The sequence below is a fragment of the Myxine glutinosa genome, chromosome 9, assembly GCF_964187855.1.
Source record: "Myxine glutinosa chromosome 9, kmMyxGlut1.1, whole genome shotgun sequence".
NCBI classification, from domain to species: Eukaryota; Metazoa; Chordata; class Myxini; order Myxiniformes; family Myxinidae; genus Myxine; species Myxine glutinosa.
Genome location: NC_136269.1, coordinates 78,502,875 through 78,530,685, shown reverse-complemented (window position 1 = coordinate 78,530,685; position 27,811 = coordinate 78,502,875). Strand labels below are relative to the sequence as shown.

The 27,811-nt window shown below is 45.8% G+C and overlaps 1 protein-coding gene across 1 annotated transcript in view; it reads left to right on the top strand.

Annotated features, from left to right (window-relative positions):
• LOC137435747 (copine-4-like) overlaps positions 1-27,811 on the top strand; it is a 354,102-nt gene that overhangs the window by 99,981 nt on the left and 226,310 nt on the right. Inside the window, exon 8 of the mRNA XM_078785105.1 lies at positions 6,659-6,757. Coding sequence (XP_078641231.1) covers positions 6,659-6,757 — 99 coding nt within the window. The remainder of the gene's footprint in view (positions 1-6,658; positions 6,758-27,811) is intronic.

The following is a 27,811-nucleotide window of genomic DNA, read 5'->3' as shown; positions in this document are numbered from 1 at the left end:
GTCCGCCTGGGCGAACCAAACCGCCGCATGAGCCTCCCAGAAGGTAGGCAGTTTGAGGGCAACTGCCGTGTCCATGTCGGGTCATCAATGTAGGAGCTGTGCTCCAACGTAAATCGGAAGAATGGATGCGCCAAAAAGCTGGAATTCGTCCGAGTTTCTTTATTGTGTCAAATCAACTCGGGTACTCTGAAAAGCCCGTTTATCGGGCAGCAATATATATACACATTATCCCGGAGTGTTTGCCCGGGAAAGGCGAGACCGGGCGTGCCCGGGCGTCCTGGGCGAACCCTGGAAAGGCGAGTCTGGACATGCCCGGGCGTCCTGGACGAGGCCTGGCAAGTCGAGAGCGGGCATGCCCGGGCGTCCTGGATGAGCCCTGGAAAGGTGAGGCTGGGCGTGCCCGGGCGTTCTGGGCAAACCCTGGAAAGGCGAGTCTGGGCATGCCCGGGCGTCCTGGACGAGCCCTGGAAAGGCGAGGCTGGGCGTGCCCGGGCGTCCTGGGCGAGCCCGGCATGGTGATCGCTCTGCGTCCTCGGTAGGTGCAAGGCGATTGTGTATACCCAGAGGTAGCCGCTACAACGTTATCATTATTTCGAAAATGATATTACTATCAAAAAACCGAGGCGAATTCCTTACTTCCTCGGTTATTAATATTCAGAAATTTAAGTGGAAATTAGACATTATTAATTCAGAATATTATTAATTCAGAAAATGTGATTAATGTTAGCTCTTTCACGAGCCTCGATCTTGTATACCAAAAAAAAAAAAGAGTGCCGAACAATGCTCATCACTGATCATGAACCATACACCGCTTCAATCCATAAACCTTCAATTCACGACAATGGGATTAAAGTATTATGGTTATATTTACTATATTATTATCATTACTATTACGAAAACAATACCACTGAAACGATACACTACTGTTTTAAGAACCTGGGCTTAATTTGTCTGAAGCGGTCCGAAGATGAGGCATAACGTCTAAGGCCTATACATACCATATTGTTGGAAGACACATAACGCCGATGCCTTCGATATATGATGGTCATCTTAACAATCGGTTTGTATGTATTGCACACAGAATGAAAAACGTAAAGGTAGAGCATGGCGATTGTGATATTATATGACAGGTTCGACGATATGTTCGGCATATAAATCAAAATGGCGGAGTGTGAAGAGTCAGCCGCCGCACCACCGTAATGACATCAGACGTAATCACATCACCCTGTCATGTGACCAGATTCTCAGCTCTGATTGGTATACGTTTGAGGGGACATACATACATATATATGTACATACGGATATATTTCGACCACCCAACCCTGTGGGCTCTCAGATGTAACAATATATATATAAATATATATTTACATATATATATAAATATATATTTACAAATATATATATATATATATATATATATATATATATATATATATATATAAATATATATATATATATGATCAAGGCACCTCCTAGCTTTAATGGTGAGCACCAGCCACGAATTATGTCTCACACGGTAAATACCGCATAACCCGCAAGGAACCAACAGCCTGTCTGCCACACAGACCATCGTTCCCACCAGTGCCAACCAAAACCAGGGGGTGCGGTGCGATCGGCGGGGATAATAATCAATGAACATAACAGCATGACGAGCGCTGTCCCGATCTCCTGTGGACCGAAGTCCTAGACCAAAGCGTCACCTCCGACCCAAAGGGTCTTCTGGAGGCCTCAGCCCGGCCACTCTGTCAACAGACAGAGATTTATTCATTGGTCCCCATTGGCTAAACATCAAGCAGAGCCGCCAATCCAGATTTCGGGCTTATTGACTGTTTTAGGGCCCCAGTCATGGCCTGCCTTTTTTGCTTGTGAAAAAAGGTAAAAAGTCAAACATTCGAACAGCCTCGGACATGCACCTTGACCCCATGGCCAAGGCACAACGTCAACAAGGCTGTCCCCATAACAATACACATGCGCCTCAACCCCGAGGGGGAAGCACATGGTCATTCAAACACATGCATCATGCCCCCGAAGGGCCACAATGCATGGTCATACAATTGGGACCACTCCTCTTAATAGGAGTAAGACCCCTTAATCCACCAGCAGGGCATTACTCCTGCCAGGTCCGATTTGCATGCAGGTCTACCGACCCTCGTCAGGACGGCATACTGCAAAAAATCTAACCATTGAGGACCAAAATCGACAGCCCGGCGACAGAGTGGCCGGGCTGAGGCCTCCAGAAGACCCTTTGGGTCGGAGGTGACGCTTTGGTCTAGGACTTCGGTCCACAGGAGATCGGGACAGCGCTTGTCACGCTGTTATGTTCGTTGATTATATATATATATATATATATATATATATATATATATATATATATATATATATATATATATATATATATATATATATATTGTTGTAGTTTTGTGTTTTTACAATAAAAGGTTAATTTCCCCTCATAGTTTAGTTACACTACAACATGTAGCCTCGTTTATGCTCAGTTATTTCATAGTAAATTTAAGCGTAGACCTTTCCTCTGTTTAGTTTTGCGTTGAGTATGACAAGGAGAGTTAGGTCCTTTATGATGCCTCGATGCTTTGGGTTTTGGTGCAAAATACCACAAGGCCGGCCTGAACAAGTCGATCAAGGCCGAAGGAAGGTGGGGCAGAAGGAGTGGGAGTGACCGGTAAGCACGAGCCGCCAATCAGGGCTCGAGGGGAGTGGCTTACCACTGCGGCAAAAGGCGTGGTTTGGAACATTCTATCTGGGCCAGGGCGGAACCATATAACCCTGTGCCCGAAGCCCCCACCTCAGTTATGAGGGGAGACGCACTGTGACAAGTTATGAGGGGAGAGGCACTCATTGAGTTATGAGGAGGACACGCGCTGAGTTATGAGAGTCGGTTCGGAGCGCTAAGTTATGAGGAGGACACGCGCTGAGTTGAGTCACGAGTTATGAGAGTCGGTTCGGAGCGCCAAGTTATGAGGGGAGACGCGCTGTGACAAGTTATGAGAAGGGAGGCGGACGAGTTACAAGTTATGAGCTCGTGTGAAATGCGCATGAGTTACAAGTTGAGTCCTCAGTTGAGCTGGAGTCAGATCCTCTGTTGAGTTACAAGAGTGAAAGTGCGCCGTTGTATTAATCGCTCTGTGAAAGACAGCCGTGCCGGGCCAGAGACGCACGTATATTTCCTCCTGCCTGCCTTCGCTGAGATACGCACCGTGAGGATTTTCCCGCCTGCCTGCCTGTCTTCGCCGGGGAACATGCGGTGACCGCCAGAGGGCCACGCCGGGTGAGCTGTTCCTGGACGACCAAAGCCAGCGCGTTCAGCGCATTAACAATTCCTCGTTCATCCCCCTGTGAGTGTGAATGGGCCCATTGTCTGGGCGAGATAAGTAAGACTGTTTAAGACTGCCCTGTGTCTCTGCTTCTTCTACCAATCATTGTAAATAATAATTAAACCTGTTATTCCTTTGATTCGACCATCTCGTGTTTTCCATCATTGACTGAGCATGGTACGAATTATATCGCTCTGATCGGGTTCCAATAGTAAGGTAAAAGCATGGACCACCTGGTACGCAATCCGCTCGGGTGTACTCAAATTACGCGTGGTTCGTGCGAGACTCGATCCCGCTTCCGCGGCGGTGTGGGTACTTAGGTACGTGCGAAAATTGTCCCGAAACCCTGTCCCATGTCTGACCGGAAGTGGTGACTCAGTCTCGCGGTTGCGAAGACCCAAGAAAAACAAGATGCTTAATCTCCCTTTGGTAAGGGAACGGGCTTCGCCCAAAACCGTAACAATGTATGTATGTATATATATATATATATATATATATATATATATATATATATATATATATTGTTGCGGATCTGTCACCGGCCTTCTCCCCTTATCAAGGGGGGATTAATCCCCTTGTCTTTACTGACCTGGCATGACCCGAGACCTATTACGTCCCTTCCGGACAGTGCCACATCGGGTTTCAGGACCAAATTTGCTCGTACCTAAGTACTAACGCTGCCCTGAAGCGAGGAAATAAGCCTCGCACGAACCACGTGTGATGGTGATACGCCGAGCGGTTTGCGTACACGTGATCCGCGCTATTATTAGTTACTAGATCCGATTGGAGCGATCTTATTCGTACCACGCTTAGTCAATGGAGAAATCACAAAGGCGATCGAATTGGAAAGAAAAGGAAGAACAAATTTGTTTAATTATTACGCACGTATTTACAGCACAGGAGGAAGAGACACAGAGCAATCCTTATACAGTCTTATACTTAATACCCCAGGACAACGGCCCCATCTGACACACACACTCACACGGGGATTGCAGATGGGCAGGATGCTGTTCAGGCCGAACGCGCCGGCTTGGTTGTCCAGGATCGGCCCCGTCCGGCTCTCCACGGTCCCCGGCTCATCCCGCAAAGATGTAGGCCGGCGAAGGCAGGACCGCGTATCGTGTCACTCGAACAAAGCGGGTTATCTCAGGGCGAATGGTAGGGGGCGGACTTAGCGCGGCTGGCAGCTATTCAGCCGCGTTCACTCGCTTTGGCTGAACCGCTGGGTGAGCAAGTTATCAACACCCTGGCTGTGCCCACGTATCCCTCGTAACAAAGTTCTTCCAGCGTGGGTGATCCGTTTCAAGCGCGTCTCCTTAGAATCCTCTCATAAACTCCGCACCAGCTCAGTGCACCTCCCTCGATAACTCTCAAGTCCTTCCCTGCGCGAGTCCTTCCCTCTGCGAGTCCTGTTATCAAGCTCACTCTCTGCAGGTCCTTCTGCCACTGCCGTGTGCACGCGAGTCCTTCCGAGGGCTTTTCGCATCGGGTTATATATGCCACGCCCTTCGAACCCTCTGGAACTCACCGGACACTCTTCACCACACCCTCTCACACCATGCCGCTCGAGCTCTGAATGGCTGGTTCATTCTTACCGTCCCCACTGCTGCCGCGCCGGGCTCAACCTTCCTTCACCTTTCGAGGCCCCGCCTCGTGTTAACTTGACTAGTGGACAGCCAAATGGGACGCGGGATGGATTGCGCCCATCGAGGTAGAATGGAGGTGTACGCAAAATGAATGGAGGGCCTATTTTCCTGTCTTTACACAACGCAGGTACTAAGAGGGGAAATGGCCTATTCTTACACATACTAAGACATAACTATACTACAAATGGGCCTTTATGTTGCTCGTGTGACTAACTATGGGGGGCAAACCTTTAACATTTATTGCCTTCAATGTGCCAATCTCAAAACCACAGCTATATATTTATATATGTATATATATATATATATATATATATATATATATATATATATATATATATATATATATATATATAGGTATATATATATATATATATATATATATAGGTATATATATATATATATATATATAGGTATATATATATATATATATATATATATATATATATATATATATATATATATATATATATATATATATATATATATATATATATATATATATATATATATATATATATGTATATATATATATATATATGTATATATATATATATATATATATATATATATATATATATATATCAGAATCTATAATTTCAGTTCTCCAACCTAATGAGCGCACGCCGTGACGTCACCGTCACGTAAGTACGCCTTGCCTGCCAAGCTCCGGAGGAGCCACCTAGCAGTGCGTCATAATTTAGATCTTAGTTCAGATACTGTCACAAGTGTATACAAAACTCACAGTTACCGACCTGGTTTCGCCCTTGTTTGGGCTTCATCAGGGCAACGCAGTGAGTCTTCCATACTCTTGTGAATCTGAAAACCTTTCGGTTGTAAACCAGTCATTATGCGATTCCATACCATCAGTGGTGAACCGCCATTAAGGTGTCCCATCCAGCAATCGCTGCACCTTAATGGGAGCGATAAGCACCACCTGCCACACGGTACGTTACCTCTGGTATCCACTCATTATGTAGAGTCACCTGTATGCGGTTGGGAGTAATCAATCAGAATCTATAATTTCAGTTCTCCAACCTAATGAGCACACACCGTGACGTCACCACCACGTAAGTACGCCTTGCCTGCCAAGCTCCGGAGGAGCCATCTGATTGTATGATGATGAGTCATCCAATTGTATGACCATGCATTTTGGCCCTTCAGGGTTGGGATGTGTTTGTTTGATTGACCATGCACTTCAGACTTCAGGTTGAGGTACATGTGCATGCTTATGAGACAGTCTTGTTGGACTGTGTACTTTGGCTGTGGGGTCAAGTTGCATGTCCCAAGCTGTTTAAATGTTTTTTTGTTTTTTTTTACATTTGTTGTATGAAAAAAGCCCTCCCTCATAAGGTGAGGGCCAAGAAGCCTGAAACACGTGTTCGTGGATGATGTCCCCTCTCCGGGGTGGACTGGTCTTTCAAATTGAGAACCAAATTATCTTCCCAGTATTGGCTGTTGTACAAAAGCTCTGCTGAGCTCATGCCTTATGGGTGGAGCCTATGCAACTGTTTAGCCTGAAGAGCCTTTTTAAAATTTACATATACATATATACTCAGGTTCAAACCTTTTGTATATGCATCTCATCGTACATTTTCTTCTGTGATACTTGAAAACGAATGTGATGTATGTCCAGAACTTTCATAAGCACTGCTCGATTCGTACAATAAAATGTGTCCATAGTGCCGTGTTTGGGACTGGGACTCAAATGGAAAGCACGACTTTATCGGGGAATTCTACACCAACTTCCATGAAATTCTGGGTGCACAGGATGGCAACAAGGTGAGTAAACGTCGAAGTTGTAATGCTCAAGATATTTGCTTCTTAAATGCAAAAAAAAATTTTTTAAACATGCAGGGTATGATTTGAAAGCGATGGTTCTCGATGGTTTGAAAGTTAAAGACCAGCTTGATGCTTTGTATAACCCGAACTGTTACCCTAACCCTGACTGATCGCATGCATACTTCTGAGCAGGAAGGGAATTAAACTGAGTTGTTTTGTTTGCAACAATGAATGTGCAGCGAAAATATTCCATGATATAATCCAAACAGGAGCGGGCTTTTAGGCCAAAATCATTGCAATATTGATCTTGTCGATATATTTAAATGGTCGAGTTTAACAGGATGTAGATGTTAATTATGTTGGGTAATTTCGTTGATTAAACATTAAACGTGGAGATGACATTTACTTTAAGAGAATTGTTATGTTTTTTGGGGGGGAGGGGGGCGGGGGGTTAGAGATTACCTTTGAAGAGATAGAACTGTTTAGAGTAGCATGGTCCGTATGTGAGTAGGAAGCAAAATTCGATGTAAGGAAGTAGGGACCTGGCAGCTTAAGGATTGTGTTTGAATGTGCATGATACAGAGGGTCGTGTTTGTGATAGATAGAAAGGGATTACAGTGAATGAAACGTGTGTAAAACCTCTTGTAAGCATCCACCGGGTGTAATGGGTGAAACATCTCCATAGAGCAGAGGAAGAACGAGGCAAAGAGCTTGGGGATTCTGCCAGGCAAGGAGAGAGGGGCCGGAGCTATAATCATCTCAGGGAAGGGGGTGGAGCCCTATGCCTGGAGGGGTGGGGGGTTGTCAAAAGAGACAAGGGAGGAGCTGACAAAAAGGTGCAAGAGGGTTTGCGCTAGTTCTGATGAGAAGGGGGAGGAGCTTGGATCAAGCAGATACAGTTTGCTAAGGAGCTCGTGGGTTTGTGAGGAGGACTGAGAGAGTTCTGAGGAGAATTGGTTGTGGCTATAAGGAGGAGAGCTAAAAGGAGGTTGTTATGCCTGCCTGTATTGGCCCTGCTGCTGTTCTCATCTTCCCCCATTGCCTGTTCATTGTCCTGCTCGGCAAATCACCTCTTCGTCGTCCTGCTGTCTCATCGCCTCATCACCTGCTCTGTGCCCATCTTCCCCCTCCCCTGCTGCCACCAGAGATAAGTCATCCAGTTTTGTCCCCCTTCCCTGTCTGTGACTGTAACTGGAGCGAGGTGCCTTAGTTTGTATTGGATATATTTTACTTCATTGTAAATAGTCACTGATTGATTACTTGATATGTGTTTCCCGTTTTCCCCTCCCCCAATCCCGTCGTGGAATTCCCTGTTGGGGCAAAACCTGGTTGTTGTTTGTTAGGGAATAAATTCGTTCGGTTATAAAAGCTAATAGCTTCTCATGATTCTCCTCAGTCCCTCACGTGTCAGCATAATATCGTCATCATTTGGAACGTCTCCACAGGAATTAAAACTGTTTGGTACATCACGGGATTTTAATCTCCCGTCGCAACGTGCTTGACGATATTTGAGCCGTTGATGCTACAATATGTAAAGAATACTTTGTCAACTGGATGGTATTCATAGAATACTTACCCTTGGTGTGAGCCAACTCTTCTGTTTTTGAACGTTTCTTTTTTTGATCCAATATGGCTGTCAGACCACGTGAGTGATGACATCATAAATTTACATTCTCTAAATAATAGTCGCATAGATCATGCTCAATAAATTTCAAACTTATCAGACTAAGCATTGTCCCTGTCGAATTATGACGTCATAATTATGGCACCAATGACGTCATCGTCAACAACACCTATTCCCCATATGGAGTTATTTACAATGAGCCACGTTTCAATTTTTTCCATAAAGCGGTTTTGGAGATATAGAGGTGCAATGTTTTTCGATTTTTCCAAGATGGCGCCTGTAGCACATGACCTATGACGTCATGATTATCATTAAAATATTCTAAAGGAGGAGGCGCTCCTATGGTGAAAATTTCGTGTCCATAAGACCAAAAGTTGCTGAAAGTTTTTAAAATAATGATCGGATGGATAAGTGTTGTACTTGTCAAATTATGACGTCATAATTAAGGCCCCAATGACATCATCATTAACATATCTTATTCCCCATGGTGAGTACTTGACAATGAGCCATGCTTACATTTTTTCCATTGAGCAGTTTCGGAGATATGGAGGTGTAACTTTTTTCAAGATGGCGCCTGTACCACGTGACCTATGACGTCATAATATTCACTAAAATATTCTGCAGGAGAAGGCCCTTCGATGGTGAAAATTGCATGTCAATCGGGCCAACGGTTGCCGAGAAAATGAATTTTTTAAATACAGACACGGCACACACTTTACTTCACTGAAATGCAGACACATACGTATGTATATGAATGCTTAACCCCACTTTTCACTTTGCAAGCGCAGGGTAATTAAAGAATACTGATACAACCCTTTGTGCAGTTCATAAGTTGGCATCTCATTTTTGTGAGAATGCAAATTTTAAAGTTTTTTGCTTGCAAAATCAAAGATTTTTCAAGTATATTGGTTGGTTGCGTTTGTGGTTCTGTCTGTCTGTTTGTCCGTTTGTTACTTGCAAAATCGAAGATTTTTCAGGTATATTGGTCGGTTGTGTTTGTGACTCTGTTAGTTTGTCACCGGCCTACAGGTCACAATTTTCAACCGATCTTCACCAAACTTCACCAAGTGGTAGGGTTGGTCAAATGCCAGAAGCCTATTGTTTTTGGGGTCAATAGGTCAAAAGGTCAACATAGGCCAAAGGTCACCAACTTTGCTAAATTTCTAAAATCCTCAATTTTCATCCGATTGACTTCAAATTTGAAGACCACTTGCATATCTGGTCATTGAATTCAACCACCAAGAATTTTTGAAGTCAACATAGGCCAAATGGTCAACATAGGCCAAATTTCTAAAATCCTCAATTTTCATCCAATTGACTTGAAATTTGAAGAGGACTTGCATATCTGGTCACTGAATTCAACCACAAACTATATTTGATGTCAACATAGGCCAAAAGGTCAACATAGGCCAAATGGTCAACATAGGCCAAATTTCTAAAATTCTCAATTTTCATCCGATTGACTTGAAATTTGAAGAGGACTTGCATATCTCGTCACTGAATTCAACCACCTAGTATATTTGAGGTCAACATCGGAAGGTCAACATAGGCCACATTTCTAAAATCCTAAATTTTCATCTAATTGATGTGAAATTTGAAGAGGACTTGCATATGTGGTTACTGAATTCAACCACCAAGTATTTTTGAGGTCACCATAGGCCAAAAGGTCAACATAGGCCATCATGTATCATTGGAAAACTTTTGGGGGAGGGTGGATTTTGCAAGTATCGTGCTACGCATGACGTTTTCTTGTTTGTCTGTTTGTTTGTCACGGGCCTACAGGTCATAATTCTAAACCGATTGTCACGAAACTTCACCAAGTTGTATAGGTCGTCCCAATTGAGAAGCCTATTGTTTTGGGGTCAAAATATCAAAAGGTCAACATAGGCCAAAGGTCACCAACTTTGCCAAATTTCTAAAATCCTCAATTTACATCAGATTGACTTGAAATTTGAAGAGGACTTGCATATCTGGTCACTGAATTCAACCACCAAGTATATTTGAGGTCAACATAGGCCAAAAGGTCAACATAGGCCGAATTTCTAAAATCGTCAATTTTCATCCAATTGACTTGAAATTTGAAGAGGACTTGCATATCTGGTCACTGAATTCAACCACAAATTATATTTTAGATGAACATAGGCCAAAAGGTCAACATAGTCCGAATTTCTAAAATCACCCATTTTCATTTGATTGACTTGAAATTCTAAGAGGATTTACAAATATGGTCACTGAATTCAACCACCAACTATTTTTGAGGTCAACATAGGCCAAAAGGTCAACATAGGCCAAGTTTTTAAAATCCTCAATTTTCATCCGATTGACTTGAAAATTGAACAGCATTTGCACATTGAGTCACTGAATAGGGAAACTATTTTTGAGGTCAAAAGGTCAAAGGTCAACTCAAGGTCAACCTTACAAAATCATCATTTTTCATCTGAAACATCGTCACTTTTCTTCCTGTTGATCCGAGCTTTGATCAAGATTGTCAATTTTAATCTTGATGAAATGGACAATTTGCTGTATCAATGGAATTTTTTTTTCTTGGGGGTCGGGGGTAGATTTTGCAAGTATCGTGCTCCGCATGACGTCTTCTTGTTTTTTCATTTTTGAGAAAATATAATTCCCATCATCTTTACCCCCAATACTTAAGGCAGTTTTCAATCACTCAGAAAGAATATGGAATGATATAATGAGTTTGAACATTGTTGAACGTACATTGTCCTTCGGGCTTTTCATGACATTTAACCCGCGTCATGCACAAAGCAAAAAGCAGGGTTAAGCAATTGGTTTACTCTGTCTGTCCTGTCTATAAACGTCAGTTTATGATCGAGGAACAACTTAATTTCAATTGAATGTTATACTGTAGAACCCCCGCATTTGTGGGGGATTTGTTCCTGAAAAATGCCGTGAATGTCGATTCCACAAATGCCGGGCATTGTTTCAATGGGGAATATGGGAGAGGTTCCCGGCGGTTCGTGATTTATAAGGTAAAATCAAACATCCCGTGAATATGCCTGAAAAAAAACACACAAATACGCGAAGCACAGGGCCGCGAATGTCGAAGCAGGTCAGAACATCCGCGAATATGACTGCAAAAAACCATGAATATGCGAAACACATGGCCGTGAATGTCGAAGCATGTCAGAACATCGGTGAATATGCCCGTGAAAAACCATGAATACGTAAAGCACAAGGAAGCGAATGTCGAAGCAGGTCAGAACATGCGTGAATATGCCCGCGAAAAACCAATAATACGCAAAGCACAGGGCCGCGAATGTCGAAGCAGGTCAGAAAAATAGTGAATATGCCTGCGAGAAACCAATAATTTGCAAAGCACAGGGCCGCGAATGTCAAAGCAGATCAGAAAAACTGCAAATAGGCCTGCAAAAAACAAATAATACGCGAAGCACAGGGCCGCAAATGTCGAAGCAGGTCAGAACATCTGTGAATGTGCCTGCGAAAAACCACGAATGCGTGAAGCACAGGGCAGCGAATGTCGAAGCAGGTCAGAACATCCGCAAATATGCCCGTGAAAAACCAATAATACGCGAAGCACAGGGCTGCGAATGTCGAAGCAGGTCAGAACATCTGCGAACATGCCCCCAAAAAACCACAATTACGCGAAGCACATGGCCGCGAATGACGAAGCAGGTCAGTACATCTGTGCATATGCCCGCGAAAAACCAATAATTCGCAAAGCACAGAGCCGCGAATGTCAAAGCAGATCAGAAAAACCACAAATATGCCGGCGAAAAACCAATAATATGCGAAGCACAGGGCCGCAAATGTCGAAGCAGGTCAGAACATGCACGAATATGCCCATGAAAAACCACTAATACGTGAAGCACAGGGCCGCAAATGTTAAAGCAGGTCAGAATATCAGCGAATATTCCTGCAAAAAACCATGACTACGCGAAGCACAGGGCTGCGAATGTCAAAACAGGTCAGAACATCGTGAATATGTCCGCGAGAAACCAAGAATATGCGAAGCACAGGGCCGCGAATGTCAAAGCAGGTCAGAACATTCGTGAATATGCCTGCGACAAACCACGACGGCGACGTGGCGCACATGGCCGCAAATGTCGAAGCAGGTCAGAACATCTGTGAATATGCATGCGAAAAACCACCAATACGCGAAGCACAGGGCATATTTATCAACCGCGAATACGTGGGTTCCACGCAAATGTTGAAATCGTGAATGTCGAAGTCCAACAGTATTTTGAAAACAATCGGAACATGAATCGGAAAACGAACCTGTAGTTTAGCAGTACTTTGGCTCTGATCTTGTCCTGATCGCAAATGTGCAGAGAGGAGTAAAAATAATTTTACTTTGCCTGTCTTGCAGGCAAACAAATTTGAATTGGTCACAAAACCTAGCTTGTTGGTGTTCGATACATTTGTTGTTTAATTAATCGAGAAAATGATTGGCAAAATAATGCTTTGTCACAGCCCTTACATATTTAAGTAGAAAAACATTCGTTTTGTGCTTTTATCCAGATTCTATAGGGGGTGAAATATCAAAATCAAACAAAATGTAGGTTTCTTGCCTGCCAATAATTTATAGTGAAACCAATCTGGTTTCCCAAAAAGAATTTGATGCCTCTACGCAAAAAAAAAGAATTTTGGGAAGAATTTCCCAAAAAAAATTATTGTCATAGCCTCTACGGAATCAAGCAGATAGACATTGTTCTGGTGTTTTGCTTTCGATTTTACAAAGGTCAAAGTGGATGGAAGAGAGGGTGGATAGAGGCAGACATAGAGTAAAGAGGAAGACATAAACCCTTGCTGATGTCTGCATTTCTAGTTTTATTTCTTTCTCCTCAGCTTGGCATCTTTATCTCTCAACTTTTTCATCAGGATTTGGCCTTCAGTACTCCTACCTAAACCCTCATGATGCTGGGAATCAAAGTCAGTATCTTATATTCCGTGGGATTTTTTTTGTCCATTGGCCAATAATGTCCTTATAATTGATGTAGATCTACATCGATGTCGGCTAACGTCTCGCAGTTTTTCAGTTTTACATTCTCGTTTGATAGTGGATAGCAATGCTCAGAACCCAGGTTCAAACCTCATATGCCATTGTTTGTCTACTCTACCATCTACTACTACTACTACTACTACTACTACGACTACTTTACTGTCTCCAATTAATCTCACCTTCTTGTGAGGACAGCTGATGGGGAAGTCTCTCCAAGCTTTCATGAATCAACTGGTCAGGCCTGACATTTGACTGCATATAATTTGGGCATGTAGCTGTAATTTATTCAGGGTGCTGGTACCAACTCCTACTATTTCCGAATGACAGTATGGGACCTATATAGCTTACCATCAAATGCTAGCAGACGGATCCTCAGCTTAACGTCCATCTGACAGATGTCGCACTATGTGATTGCTTGGCATGGATTGGGTACAGCTTTGGCACAAAACGTCCTCCCGTGATGCATCAATGCAACAGGTTATAAATGGATCAAGAACTGTGCCCAGATTAGACAGCTCAAATGTACATGCATTGACTCTACACCATCCTGTCGGACCAGGCATTGATTGTGTATTAATCCCCTTGCAATTCACATGAAAGTATAATGATCACTTCTCACGATTGTTTTGCATGAGCCTTAAATCAATGTAAAAACAAGAAGACGTCATGCAGAGCACTTTACTTACAAAATCCAACCCACTCCCCAAAAAGGATGCCATTGAGCCATCAAATTGTCAATTTCATCAAGATTAAAATTGAAGATCTTGATCAAAGCTCGGGTCAATAGGATGAAAAGTGACGATTTTTCCAATGAAAATTGATGATTTTAGAAGTTTGACCTGTAGTTCACCTTTGACCTTTTGACCTCAAAAATAGTTGGTTTCCCAATTCAGTGAGTCACTATGTAATTGCCGTGTAATTTTCAAGTTAAGATGAAAAGTGATGATTTTGGAAATTTGACCTGGAGTTGACTTTTGATCTTTTGACCTCAAAAATAGTTGGTTTCCCTATTTAGTGACTCAATATGCAAATGCTGTTCAATATTCAAATCAATTGGATGAAAAATGGTGATTTTAGAAATATGACCTCCGGATGACCTTTGATCTCAATAACAATAGGCTTCTCAATTGTGACGACCTCTACAACTTGGTGAAGTTTCATGACGAGCGGTTTAGAATTGTGACCTGTAGGCGTGTGACAAACAGATAGACAGAATAACAAACGCAACTGAAACAATATACTTGAAAAATCTTCGATTTTGCTAGTAATAAAATAAAATATAAACAGTTTACTCCATTATGATTTTGTAATATAAACAACAAATTCAGTATATTTATTTAGTTTTGACTTGTATGACACATTCAAAAACTTCTTAAAATAAAGTATCCATTTTCATCACAGGGCTGCAGTTTAGTTTTGCTCATTATAAACTTAAGATATGTATTTGTTTCAGAAATCTCACATTGTTTCTTGTTTCAGAGTAATAATAATAATAATTCATTTATTTTGTATAGCGCTTTTCATGAAGCCCAAAGGCGCTTTGACAGAGTGCAAAACATAATGCATAACAAAACATGAAAACAACAATTGCAAAAAGACAAGAATCAATAGGGAAATATTTAAAGCAAAAGGAGGGAGAAGGAGAAGTGATAGTCAGGGGTTAAATGCTGTGGGTTGAATGTTGAATGCAGTGCTGAACAGGTGGGTCTTGAGTGATGTTTTGAATGTGATGAGTGAGGAGGAGTCTCTGATGGTGTGAGGTAGCGAGTTCCAGAGGGTGGGAGCAGCGATGGAGAAGGCCCTGTCCCCCCAGGATCTGAATTTAGTCCGGATGGGGGGGGGGGGGGGTCAGGAGGTTGGTACCAGCAGAGCGGAGGTTGCGGGTGGGAGTGTGTCTGGAGAGGAGGTCAGCCAGGTAGGATGGGGCCAGGTTATTGGAGGGCTTTGTAGGTCAAGAGGAGGATTTTGTATTGGATTCTCTGGGAGATGGGGAGCCAGTGAAGCTTGTAAAGGACGGGGGTGATGTGGTCGCGGGTCCGGGAATGGGTGAGTAGACGGGCAGCGGAGTTCTGAATGTATTGGAGTTTATTGGTGATTGTTGAGGGTGAACCATAGAGGAGGCTATTGCAGTAGTCCAGACAGGAGGTGATGAAGGCATGGATGAGGGTTTCTGCAGCCGTGGAGGAGAGGGATGAGCGGAGACGGGCGATGTTTTTCAGGTGAAAGAAGGCTGTCTTTGTGATCTGTTTAGTGTATTTGTCGAAGGAGAGGGTTTGGTCAAAGATGACGCCAAGATTCCGGATGAGAGGGGAGGTGGATACTGGGATACCGTCGATGTTGAGGGCAAAGTTATGGGTGGATTTTGTGAGCGTTTTTGGGCCAATGATGATTATTTCATGATTATTTGGGCCAATGATGACAATGATGAGTATAATCCAGAAGATTGTCAGATCATATTATTATGCTTTTTTTCCCCCAAAATTGAGTTTTAAGGCATGATGATCAAATGGCAAAGAAGCTAAAAAGGTAGCATCTCTAAAGAAATCCATGAGCACAGAGTGGTCCTGTGTGATGAAGGTGCATCTTGGTTTTGTGCAATGGCCAAATTGGCAGTTGAACTTAAGCATGGATGCAATCCCCTTGAAGACAAACTCATGTTAATCTTCCATGGACGTGCAGTGTCAGCACGATGGGTCCCCCAAAACCTTAACATTCATGATTGGCAGTAATTGCTGGCACCGTGTCACGAGCTTCTTGAACAGTTCAACGCAGATCCAGCCAACTTTATCACTCATCTGTTAACTGGTGATTAAAGGTGTCTTCACCACTGAGATTCTGCAAACATAATAAAATCTGGGCAGAAGAAGCGCAAGCGATCAATATATTTTGATACGTTCCTCCACTCGATACATTTTTCACCCAACCCTCAGCTGGCAAGAACATGGTCTCGATTTTCTGTGATGTCAAGGGAAACCTGTTGATTGAGTATATGTCTAACAAATCTACAATCACAGGTAAATGTTGTGCCAGCCTCATGCAAACATTCTGGCAGGTAATCATGGATAAATGTCGAAGGATATTGAGCAAAGGTGTGCTCATCCATCATGACTCTGTGAATGTGCACAACAAACATGCAATGTTGCACAGCCTTCCATTCGTGACAGTAGGTTTAAGCTGCTGGATCACACCCCATACAACCCTGTCTAATCCCCCATCCCTTCAACCCAATGATTTGTGTTTTGCAATATTTGAAGTTCCCCATGCGTGGCTCCCTTATCACCGATGACGAGGAAATGACTGAAGCAACAAATATGTGATTGAAGGAACAATCTGGAAACTTCTACCTTCTGCCATAAACAGTTTAAGGGTGTAGTACTGGTGAACAAGTGATTTTTTCTTTTTTTTTTCTTTTAGCTGAACAGTTTCCTTATAGTCTTATAAACAAGAATCATGCTATTAGAGGTCATAGAAGTACCCCTAATTATTGAAAAATTCAAATTTCAATTCAATTCAATATAATATTTTGCATGAAATTTGTTATAACTTTAATTTGCATCATTCTTTTGGGCTGAAATTTGGACAGGATATTCAGAATATCACTTCCTTTAAAATGATGAAGGCTTTTGTCTATAGGAGTAGCCATTGTGGATTTATTGAAGGACAACCAAGTTTTATCTGGTAATTGGCATAATTAGCTAATTAGTGAACATTTGACATAATTTCACAAAATCCTCTCATCAGGTAGTAGAGTAACACATGTATAATACATGTACCAAGTTTTGTGTGAAAAGAATGATAGGTGACATAGAAGATAGAAGTAGAAATGTGTTCTTTGCTTTTCCTTGTTTTTTATTGAGTCTAATTTATGCAAATTATATGCATGTAATATGACAAAGAAGCGTTGAAACTGGTCTGAGGTAAAGCCAAGATTATATCTTTCAAGAAAAACTGAAAATTAGATATTAACTTGACTTTGTTTTTGTGTAAAGGCCTCTCAAAGGTACCTATGTAGTTTTCTCAATTTTTCACCAGTACTACACCCTTAAAGGACAAATGTCACAAGAGAGCACTGATGTCAAGGTACACTATTTTGAAATGTGAAACCTTTAGTGGGTTAATTGTGACTATCTAATTCCTAGAATATTTTGAAGACATCGTAGAGATCCTGTTTTATTCAGAATATTTGCAGGATGCCTTTCATGGATCTTTACGTTCATGTCATTATTAACCGGAAAGCCGGTTAATCAGACATCCCAATGGTGATGTTTTCCATGATGTACTTGGTACCCCTCGTCTATACTGCAGCCAGAGCACAAGAAAGGCATTCTCATCAGATTCGGCGAAGCTGGAAATTAAAAGCAGCTTTGAAGTTGTGAATATTCCTCCATCCACCCATTCCCCAATTTATTACTCCCTGATCTGTCATCCTGCCCATTTTGAAATAGTGTCACGAGCCTGAGGGTTTCTCTCACTCCCCGAGGATTCGATGAACCAGGGCTCATTGTGTACTAGTCACAACTCACAAGGATTGGTTGAATGATTATGTTCCCTGACTTCGACCACGAGGATAAGCTGACGGTGCTTTCACAACATGGCGAAGGTGATTGGCCTTACACCTGGGACATGCTGGTATGAGCAGAACAACTGTCGCGCTAATTTTACAAAAGATAGCAATCCCTGGTTTATTGCTTTACTGGACGTGTAAAGTCAGCGAATAATGATTATAAAAAGTTCAACCGATTGCAGAGAGACTCCAAGATGAAGCAGATGAGAATTGGATTACGGATAAAATTTGAACAGTAACCAAACTCTTAAGTACAGAGGTAAGCTGATGATGTATGATGTTCATTTACACACATCCTCTACACAGCAAGGCAACATTTAGCAGCATGGATTGAATAAATGAAAAATTCTAAATTTACGAATCTATAATATGAACGTTTAGATGCAGAACACAGGTAAATTGTGTTCACTAGCTTGCGATGGGGGCGATCTTGTTCCAAGCGTGAAACATGTTCTTCTGGCACATCCCGTTATTTGGGCGGTGTATAGGCTAAATACTTCTGCCTCCATCGCTTCTGAAAATAAAAATAATCCAAATTACGTACACAGAGCAAAAACATGCCTACTGTTTATGTGCATATACAATACATCGTGGTTATATAGCTCGGATAATTCCAGTAGTACTGGGCCTTAGGCTGACACCATGTAAAGTTCTGATGTAGAATAGCTCATGAGGCGATGTCGAAGAGAACAATAATTTATTGCAGCACCCGGGATGTGCAACGACCCCGTACATACACCGCCTGCCTCCTACCCGGAACTCTAACTTCACACTCCAAAACGTGAGCAAGCACTTCCGGTTACACACAACTAATGTAATACCATTACAACCAGAAGCCTGAAACCTAAGGCCTGAAGACTGAGGCCTATATGTATGGTACTGTTGCATTCATAATCGCTGAGGTTGAAGCAGTTATTCTACTTCTAGACGACTAGTACCCGACTGCAAAGCCACAATGAGCCGGCGAAGCCAAAGCCTCTTGCCACTATTTTACCCAATCACTGTGGCATCAGTAGGTTAGGTAGTTGGTAGTAGGTAGGTGTAGTAGGTACCGTCGGTCCATCGGTGTAGTAGGTGTAGTAGGTACCACTTGCATTCTGGATGAGATTAAAATTGATAAAATTTACTTCTTGATTAATTCGGTGAATTCCGTCTCAACTTCGGATATTTCCGGCCGTGAAAAACTATGCCCGACGGCCGCGAGATTTCTAAAAAATAATTATTCGTCAATTTTAGAAATATTTGACGCCGTTTTCACCCTCCAAGACGCGTAATAAGCTTAAAAAATATATTTTTCAAATGCTCGAATCTCATTGGTTCCGGTGTTTGGTGACGATTTTGGTTGAAGATAACGAGGTTGGTCTTAACATATTTTAATTGCAAATTAGAGGTGCATTAGATTGTGAATCAAACAAAGACGGGTGAAACAAACTCCTATTGAACTTTTTCCCAATTGTTTTATGCATTCAAATGCTCGAATCTCATTGGTTCCGGTGTTTGGTGACGATTTTCGTTGAAGATAACGAGGTTGGTCTTCACGTATTTTAATTACAAATAATTAGAGGTGCATTAGATTGTGAATCAAACAAAGACGGGTGAAACAAACTCCTATTGAACTTTTTCGCAATTGTTTTATGCAAACTTCCGCATCCGGTCGATGGCGGCCTCCATTGCGTGATTTGGTTTTAGAAATATTTTATCAAATGCTCGAATCTCATTGGTTCCGGTGTTTGGTGACGCTTTTTGTTGAAGATAACCAGGCCCGTGCGGGCCGAGGTTGATCTTAAAGTATTTAATTAATTATCAATTAGAGGTGCATAAGATTGTGAATCAAACAAAGACGAGTGAAAGAAACTCCTCTTGAACATTTTTAGATTTGTTATGCATACTTCCGCATCCGCAAGATGGCGGCCTCCATTGTGCTTCGGAATTCTCAAGCCAAGGGATACAGCATAATCTGGTTTTCGACATAATACGTACGCGTTTATTGACAACACCGGCTTCGCCGGCGACTAGTGCCCGACTGCAAAGCCGCAATGAGCTGGCGAAGCCAAAGCCTCTTGCCACTATTTTACCCATCACTGCGGCATCAGTAGGTTCGGTAGTTGGTAGTAGGTAGGTGTAGTAGGGACCGTCGGTGTAGTAGGTGTAGTAGGTACCATTTGCATTCTGGATGAGATTAAAATTGATAAAATTTACTTCTTGATTAATTCGGTGAATTCCGTCTCAACTTCGGATATTTCCGGCCGTGAAAAACTATCCCCGATGGCCGCGAGATTTCTAAAAAATAATTCTTCGTCAATTTTAGAATATTTGATGCCGTTTTCAGCCTCCGAAACGTGTAATAAGCTTTTTTGAAATATTTTTCAAATGCTCGAATCTCATTGGTTCTGGTGTTTGGTGACGATTTTCGTTGAAGATAACGAGGTTGGTCTTAATGTATTTTAATTACAAATTAGAGGTGCATTAGATTGTGAATCAAACAAAGACGGGTGAAACAAACTCCTATTGAACTTTTTCGCAATTGTTTTATGCATTCAAATGCTCGAATCTCATTGGTTCCGGTGTTTGGTGACGATTTTCGTTGAAGATAACGAGGTTGGTCTTAATGTATTTTAATTACAAATTAGAGGTGCATTAGATTGTGAATCAAACAAAGATGGGCAAAACAGACTCCTATTGAACTTTTTCGCAATTGTTTTATGCAAACTTCCGCATCCGGTCGATGGCGGCCTCCATTGAGTGATTTGGTTTTAGAAATATTTTTTCAAATGCTCGAATCTCATTGGTTCCGGTGTTTGGTGACGATTTTCGCTGAAGATAACCTGGCCCGTGCGGGCCGAGGTTGGTCTTAAAGTATTTTAATTATCAATTAGAGGTGCATAAGATTGTGAATCAAACAAAGACGGGTGAAAGAAACTCCTATTGAACGTTTTTCAATTTGTTATGCATACCTCCGCATCCGCAAGATGGCGGCCTCCATTGCGCTTCGGAATTCTCAAGTCAAGGGATACAGCATGATCTGGTTTTCGACATAATACGTACGCGTTTATTGACAACACCGGCTTTGCCGGCTACAATCCTAGATGAGTTGCAACTCTGATCAGGGCAGGAATTTGTAATTTGTTCAGGGTCCCGGCGATAGCTCACCTCCTCTTTGTGAAGGACAATGGTGGAGAGGGAATGGGGAGGAGGGGGGATGGGCGGGGTTGCCAATTCAAATTTTGCCAAGGCGTGGCAAATGGACCAAAAGGCACTCAATATTTTAATTGTTCAGAATCACCTGAGGATGCTTTTCATTTAAAAAACACAATTTTTGGGTTTTACAAAAATAGAACAAGGTGCTCGCTTATACGTTAAGGTAGGGTTATGCTCTTCACATTGATCATTTGTTTCGCTCGTTCTAATTTATACACCACCCAAAGTGAGTTTCGCTCGTTCTAATTTATACACCACCCAAAGTGAGTTTCGCTCGTACAAATTTATACACTACCCAAAGTGAGTTTCGCTCATTCTAATTTATACACCACCCAAAGTGAGTTTCGCTCGTACAAATTTATACACCACCCAAAGTGAGTTTCGCTCGTACAAATTTATACACCACCCAAAGTGGGTTTCGCTCGTTCTAATTTATACACCACCCAAAGTGAGTTTCACTCGTTCTAATTTATACACCACCCAAAGTGAGTTTCGCTCGTTCTCCTTCTTGAGCTGCGGAAAGCGTTGTTCATTTCGTCATTTAGATCATTTCTCTGAGTTACCAATTATTTCGATCGTTTGTCAGACACACGACATTGTAGAGCAATTCCATTAGGCAATTCCTGTTCGTCCCCTCTGTTATTGTGTGTGTGTGTGTGTGTGTGTGTGTGTGTTTCTTTATGGAATTTGATACACCCAAATCATAGTCATGATATGAGTTGGTTAGGTTAATTAACTACAAATAATCCGGAAGAAATACCCATGTTTTTTAATGTGCGTCATGTTGAGGTGTATAGAGAGCAGTTGCATGGAGCAGACGAGCAAATTATTACGTGCTTCCACGACGTGACATTCTGATTACAAAATAAACGAGCATTCTGAGTATTGCGCTGCAATACATGTCCCCTACCGGCAGTCTGTCGTCCAGAAAACTGTTGGGGAAATTACCAAGTGTTATTCACCCACAGGTTCTGAATCGTTCCCAATCGCTAATTACCTCAGGACGGGCTCACCTGTGATTCGCACTCGGGACTTCGATTTATACACCTTGCAGACAGGTCAGCAGAAGCACGAGAAAATAAGTTGTTGATAAAGAACCTTTCGAGTCGCTAAATATCAGTAGTTTATTATATTTTCCGGTTCACGATCAATGATCGATGTGTATATATATATGTTGCTCGGCTTGGCTCCGCCCCTCCCGAAAGCGCGCGCTGTGTCGCGCTTTTGACGTTCGCGAGACGAGGCTGAGGGCGCGCGGTGCGGCTTGAGGAGAACTCTAGAATAAACAAAGTGCCATAACTTTGTCAAAAATTATCGAAACGTCGTGAAGTTCGAACTTGATCTGTAACTTATCATGAGGAAACCATGTACCAAGTCTGAAATCATCAGCATTAAGAGTTTAGAAAAAAAGTCCGGAAAACTGTTCTTTGCGTGACGGACGGACGGATGGATGGACGGAGTTACGGCGTGCAAACCTATAGTCCCCTCCGGTGTACACCGGTCGGGGACTAATAATAAAAACAATGATAACATTTTGGCAAAGCCTATATTAATTAATACTAACAATATTAACAACGATAATAATAGTTGCATGATTTGGCAACAATAATAACACACGGGAATGTATAAACCCCTTCCCCCTCCCCCCAAGTCCCACCCGCCTCCAGAGCGGCCACGCCCACGGCCCGCCCTGGCCCAATCACATGATGCAATCATCGTGATGTCATCGTGCTTGATGCTACTTCGAAAATATGCTCCAGTTGTTTTCACCGAGTGATGAGTGGATGAGTGAGTGCACTGCAAAGCATCTTGAAATTGAAAAAGAGTGCCGTGCTCTGATGTTGGACAAAGCAGCCCAGTTTTTGACAGGCAAGTCCAAAGGAGCCCAATTGGGTGCCTTAGGCACGGTGTTGGCAACTCTGGAGATGGGGGAGAGCGGCAAAATATATTTTGTGCTCTGATTGAATATATATTGTAAATCAGAAGTCAGAACTCAACACGTATAAATAAAAAGGAACTGAGTACAAAATTAAGATATATTTATTTTAAATTATCAGTTCGAGCTGGAAGGGGAAGGTCAAAATACAGAGATTTATCAAAAACTGGATGGGAAAGTCGAACTTCCAGCCTCACACAGCAGATGTGCCCCCAATACACAACTTACCTTGCTCTTCCAGCTCCAGCGGGTTTTTACTTCATATATTTCCTTTTGCACATATCTCAATTAAGCAAGTCAAAGTAACTGCTGATTAATGCAGGCATGTGACGAATGTGTTTCTTAGCTTAGGCTTAAAGAAACAACATGGCGGTGTATGATAAAGAAACGATAAAGATGAAGACATTTTTGGTACATATATAGCCACATACGTTCGGTCCATTTATAGTGGGAACTCAAGCCAAATTAATAAAGTGACATTACATTTTAGTTTGCTCAACTTAAGTATGCTAAACTTACAGTTGGATGAGAAAGTCTAACTGCCAGCTGCAAAGAACAGATATGCCCCTATACATCGTGTTCGTCTAGTATACACATAATTATATTGTGGCGGACACGAAAGCTCACTGGCGTGAGGGCATCATTCCGCGCACCAAGTGGGCGGCGGCCACGCCCGAGGGGTAGGCGTGGCCGCGGGTTATACACCGGGCGCGCAGCCCGGAGCGCTCCAGTGCTACAGTTGAGCTCTTATAATAAAGACTCTTGAACTTACCGCGTTGTTCGCTTCCTCCTTGTTATACAAGTAAGCGCGCATAGCACCGCGCTTCATTGGTGACCCTCTGACGTTCTGGTCAGCCGTCGCTGACCACCCGAACCTGCCACAGCAATGGCAACCAACGCGGTCCAAATCAAACTCCCCGAGTTCTGGGAGACGCAAGCCGAAGTTTGGTTCCTGCAGGCAGAAGCCCAGTTCCGACTTCGAGGCATCACGGTGGACGAGACCAGGTACTGCCACGTGGTCGCCTCCGTCGGGCCCGGCACGGCCGCCCGCGTCGTGTCGGTCCTGAGGAACCCACCGGCCGACGGCAGGTACGAGGCGATCAAGCGTCTCCTCCTCGCCACGTTCGGCCTCACGGTGGACGCACGGGCCGACCACCTCCTGGACCTCCCCAAGCTCGGTGAAACGCGACCGTCAGTCCGCATGGACCATATGCTGTCGTTGATGGGCGACAAAACCCCGAACGCTCTATTCCGGGCGTTATTTCGACGCCAGCTGCCGGCACGAGTACGCCTCGCGTTGGCCGGTTCTGTGATGACGGAACCCCGAGCTCTCGCTGCCGAGGCCGACAGGTTCTTCGCGGCTTTGGACGCGCAGGCGAGTTTTGGCGCGGCCATCACGCATCCCGAGGCTGACCCTGATGCTGATGCACCACACCTCGTGGATCCCGAGGCTGATGCACGCCGCGTGGCCGCTGCCACGTCATGCCCACCACCACCGCGACAACCGCGGCCTCTGCTTTCGCCGCAAACCTGGTGCCATTTCCACGCCAGGTTTGGCCACAAGGCGAGGAATTGTTGCCCGTTGTGCTCCTACGGCAAGTCGGGAAACTACAAAGCCGGCGCTCGGTAGCGGCCCTGAGCGTCGACCATTCCGGCAGCCTTCTTTTTATAATGGACACCTTGTCCGGGCGCCGTTTCCTATGCGACACGGGGGCACAGGTGAGCGTTATCCCTGCCTCTACGTCTGACAAGCACACCGCGGGCCGGGGCCCCGCGTTGCTTGCCGCGAACGGAACACCCATACGCACATTCGGGAAGCGCTGCCTCTCCCTGCGGTTCGGAAGGCAACGCTTCAAGTGGACGTTCGTAACCGCTAGTGTCCCCATGGCACTGCTCGGTGCGGACCTCCTCTGTGCACACGGGTTGTTGGTAGATGTGAAGAACAGACGCCTTGTCCAGGCTGAAACGTTCAGCTCGCTTGCTTGCGCGCTGAGCAGCTCGTTGAGCGGCTCACTGAGCGGCTCATTGAGCGGCTCGCCAAGCGGCTTGCTGAGCGGTTCGGTCCCGGCGAGGTTAGTTTGTCCGCTTCCGGCAGCGGACGAATTCACCCGCCTCCTCGCCAGCTTCCCGGCCCTTACGCGGCCCACCTTCTCGGCGGGGGTCGTAAAGCACGGGGTGGAACACCACATTCCCACCGCCGGGCCACCGGTCTACGCCTGGGCACGCCGCCTCGAGCCGACGAAGCTCGCGGTAGCTAAAGCGGAGTTCGCTACGCTGGAGCGGCTCGGCATCGTGCGGCGCTCCGAGAGTGCTTGGGCGTCGCCGCTCCACATCGTGCCCAAGCCCGGCGGGGGATGGCGACCGTGCGGGGACTACCGGCGCCTCAACGACGCCACCACCCCCGACCGCTACCCCGTCCCCCACATCCAGGACTCCTCCGCCCGGTTGGCGGGCATGTCCTTCTTTTCGAAGGTGGACCTCATACGCGGCTACCATCAGGTCTCTGGCAGGCCGGAGGACATCCCGAAGACGGCGGTCATCACGCCATTCGGACTTTTCGAATTTCTTCGGATGCCCTTCGGTTTGAAAATGCGGCTCAGGCATTCCAGCGACTAATGGACAGCGTCTTCCGCGACTTGGATTTCGTCTACATGTACCTGGACAACATCCTCGTCACCAGCGCGTCCCGCGAAGAGCACCTACACCATCTCCGCACGCTCTTTGAACGTCTGGGCCAGCGTGGCCTCATCGTGAACCCCGCCAAGTGGCAGTTCGGCGTCGCCGACATCGACTTTTTGGGGCAACGCGTCACCAGGCACGGGGCCGTCCCCCTACCGGCCAAGGTGGAGGCAGTGAAGGGGTTTCCGTGCCCCCACACGATCAAGGGGCTCTAGGAGTTCCTGGGCATGGTAAACTTTTACCATCGGTTTCTGCCCCGCATCGCCCAGCTCCTGCGCCCCTTGCACGAGGCCCTCCGAGGGAAGCCGGGCAAAGGTGACGTTACCTGGACCGAGCAGATGGACGCGGCGTTCGCGGGCGCGAAGCTAACCTTGGCTAACGCCACCATGCTCGCACACCCGGCGCCCGATGCACCGATCGCCCTCACCACCGACGCCTCGGACTATGCGGTGGGCGCAGTGCACGAGCAATGGGTGCGTGGTGCCTGGCAACCGCTGGCGTTCTTCAGCCGGCAGCTTCGCCCGCCCGAACGCCGTTATAGTACCTTCGACCGCGAGTTGCTCGGGCTTCACCTGGCGGTCAGGCACTTCCGCCATCTGCTCGAGGGCCATGCGTTCACGGCCTTCGTCGACCACCAGCCACTGGTCTTCGCGATGGGCAAGGTCGCCGAGCCATGGTCGGCCCGGCAGCAGCGTCACCTCTCGGCCGTGTCCGAGTACACGACGGACATCCGGCACGTCGCGGGGAAGGACAACCCGGTGGCGGATTGCCTTTCCCGGTCCGTCGCCCACGCAGTCCACCTTGGCATCGACTATGCCCGGATGGCGGCGGACCAGGCCGCCGACCCCGGCGTCCAGGCCTTGCGGACTGCCATCACGGGCCTCCGCGTCACCGAGGTGCCATTCGACGTCGCGGGCATGGCCCTCTTGTGCGACGTCGCCCTCGGGTGGCCTCACCCCATCGTGCCCACGGGCTGGCAGCGCCAGGTTTTTGACGCCATCCACGGCCTGTCCCACCCGGGCACGAAGGCCTCCCAGAGGTTGGTCGCTGACAAGTTTGTCTGGCATGGCCTCCGGAAGGCCGTCCGCGGCTGGACTAGGATGTGCCTCGCGTGCCAGCACGCGAAGGTGCACCGGCACACCCAGGCCCCATTGGCCCCGTTCACGGTGCCGGAACGAAGGTTTGACCATGTGCACGTGGACCTGGTGGGATCTCTGCCCCCTTCGCGGGGTTTCACCCATGTCCTGACAATGGTGGACCGCACCACCCGGTGGCCGGAGGCCATGCCTTTGGCGGCGGACGTCGCGCATGCGTTCATCGCCACCTGGGTCGCCCGGTTCGGCGCCCCCTCGGACATCTCGTCCGACCGCGGCCCCCAGTTCACCTCAGAGCTCTGGGGGGCGGTCGCGCGGGGGCTCGGGGTCCAGCTGCACCGAATCACGGCCTACCACCCCCAGGCCAACGGTCTGTGCGAGCGGTTCCACCGCTCGTTGAAGACCGTGCTCAGGGCCACCCTCCACGACGGCGGCTGGGTCGACAGGCTCCCCTGGGTCCTGCTGGGCCTCCGGACGGCACCCAAGGACGACCTGCGCGCATCCGCGGCGGAGATGGTCTTCGGACAACCGCTGCGGGTGCCGGGCGAGTTCCTCCCCGACCCCACGGCACCATGGTCCGCGGCGCAGGAGCGCTCCGCGCTGCAGGAGACAGCCCGGAGGTTCGCCCCGGTGCCGACGGCGCACCACGGGCACCCGCCTACGCACGTCGCCCCGGAGCTTCGCACCGCGGAGTACGTCTTCATCCAGCACGACGCCCACCGGACACCACTGCAGCCCCCGTACGACGGGCCTTTCCGCATGCTGGAGACCGGGGTGAAACATTTCACCTTGGACATCGGCGGTACTCCCGACCACGTCTCGGTGGATCGCCTCAAGCCGGCCCACCTCGACGTGGACCACCCACCGCCGGTGGCTCGGTCCCCGCGTCGGGGCCGCCCCCTGCGGGCGGACCCCTGGCACCGCCCAGGCCCGCCGGCATGCCGCCCCCCGGTCCTGCACCCATCCCGGGTGCAGCCG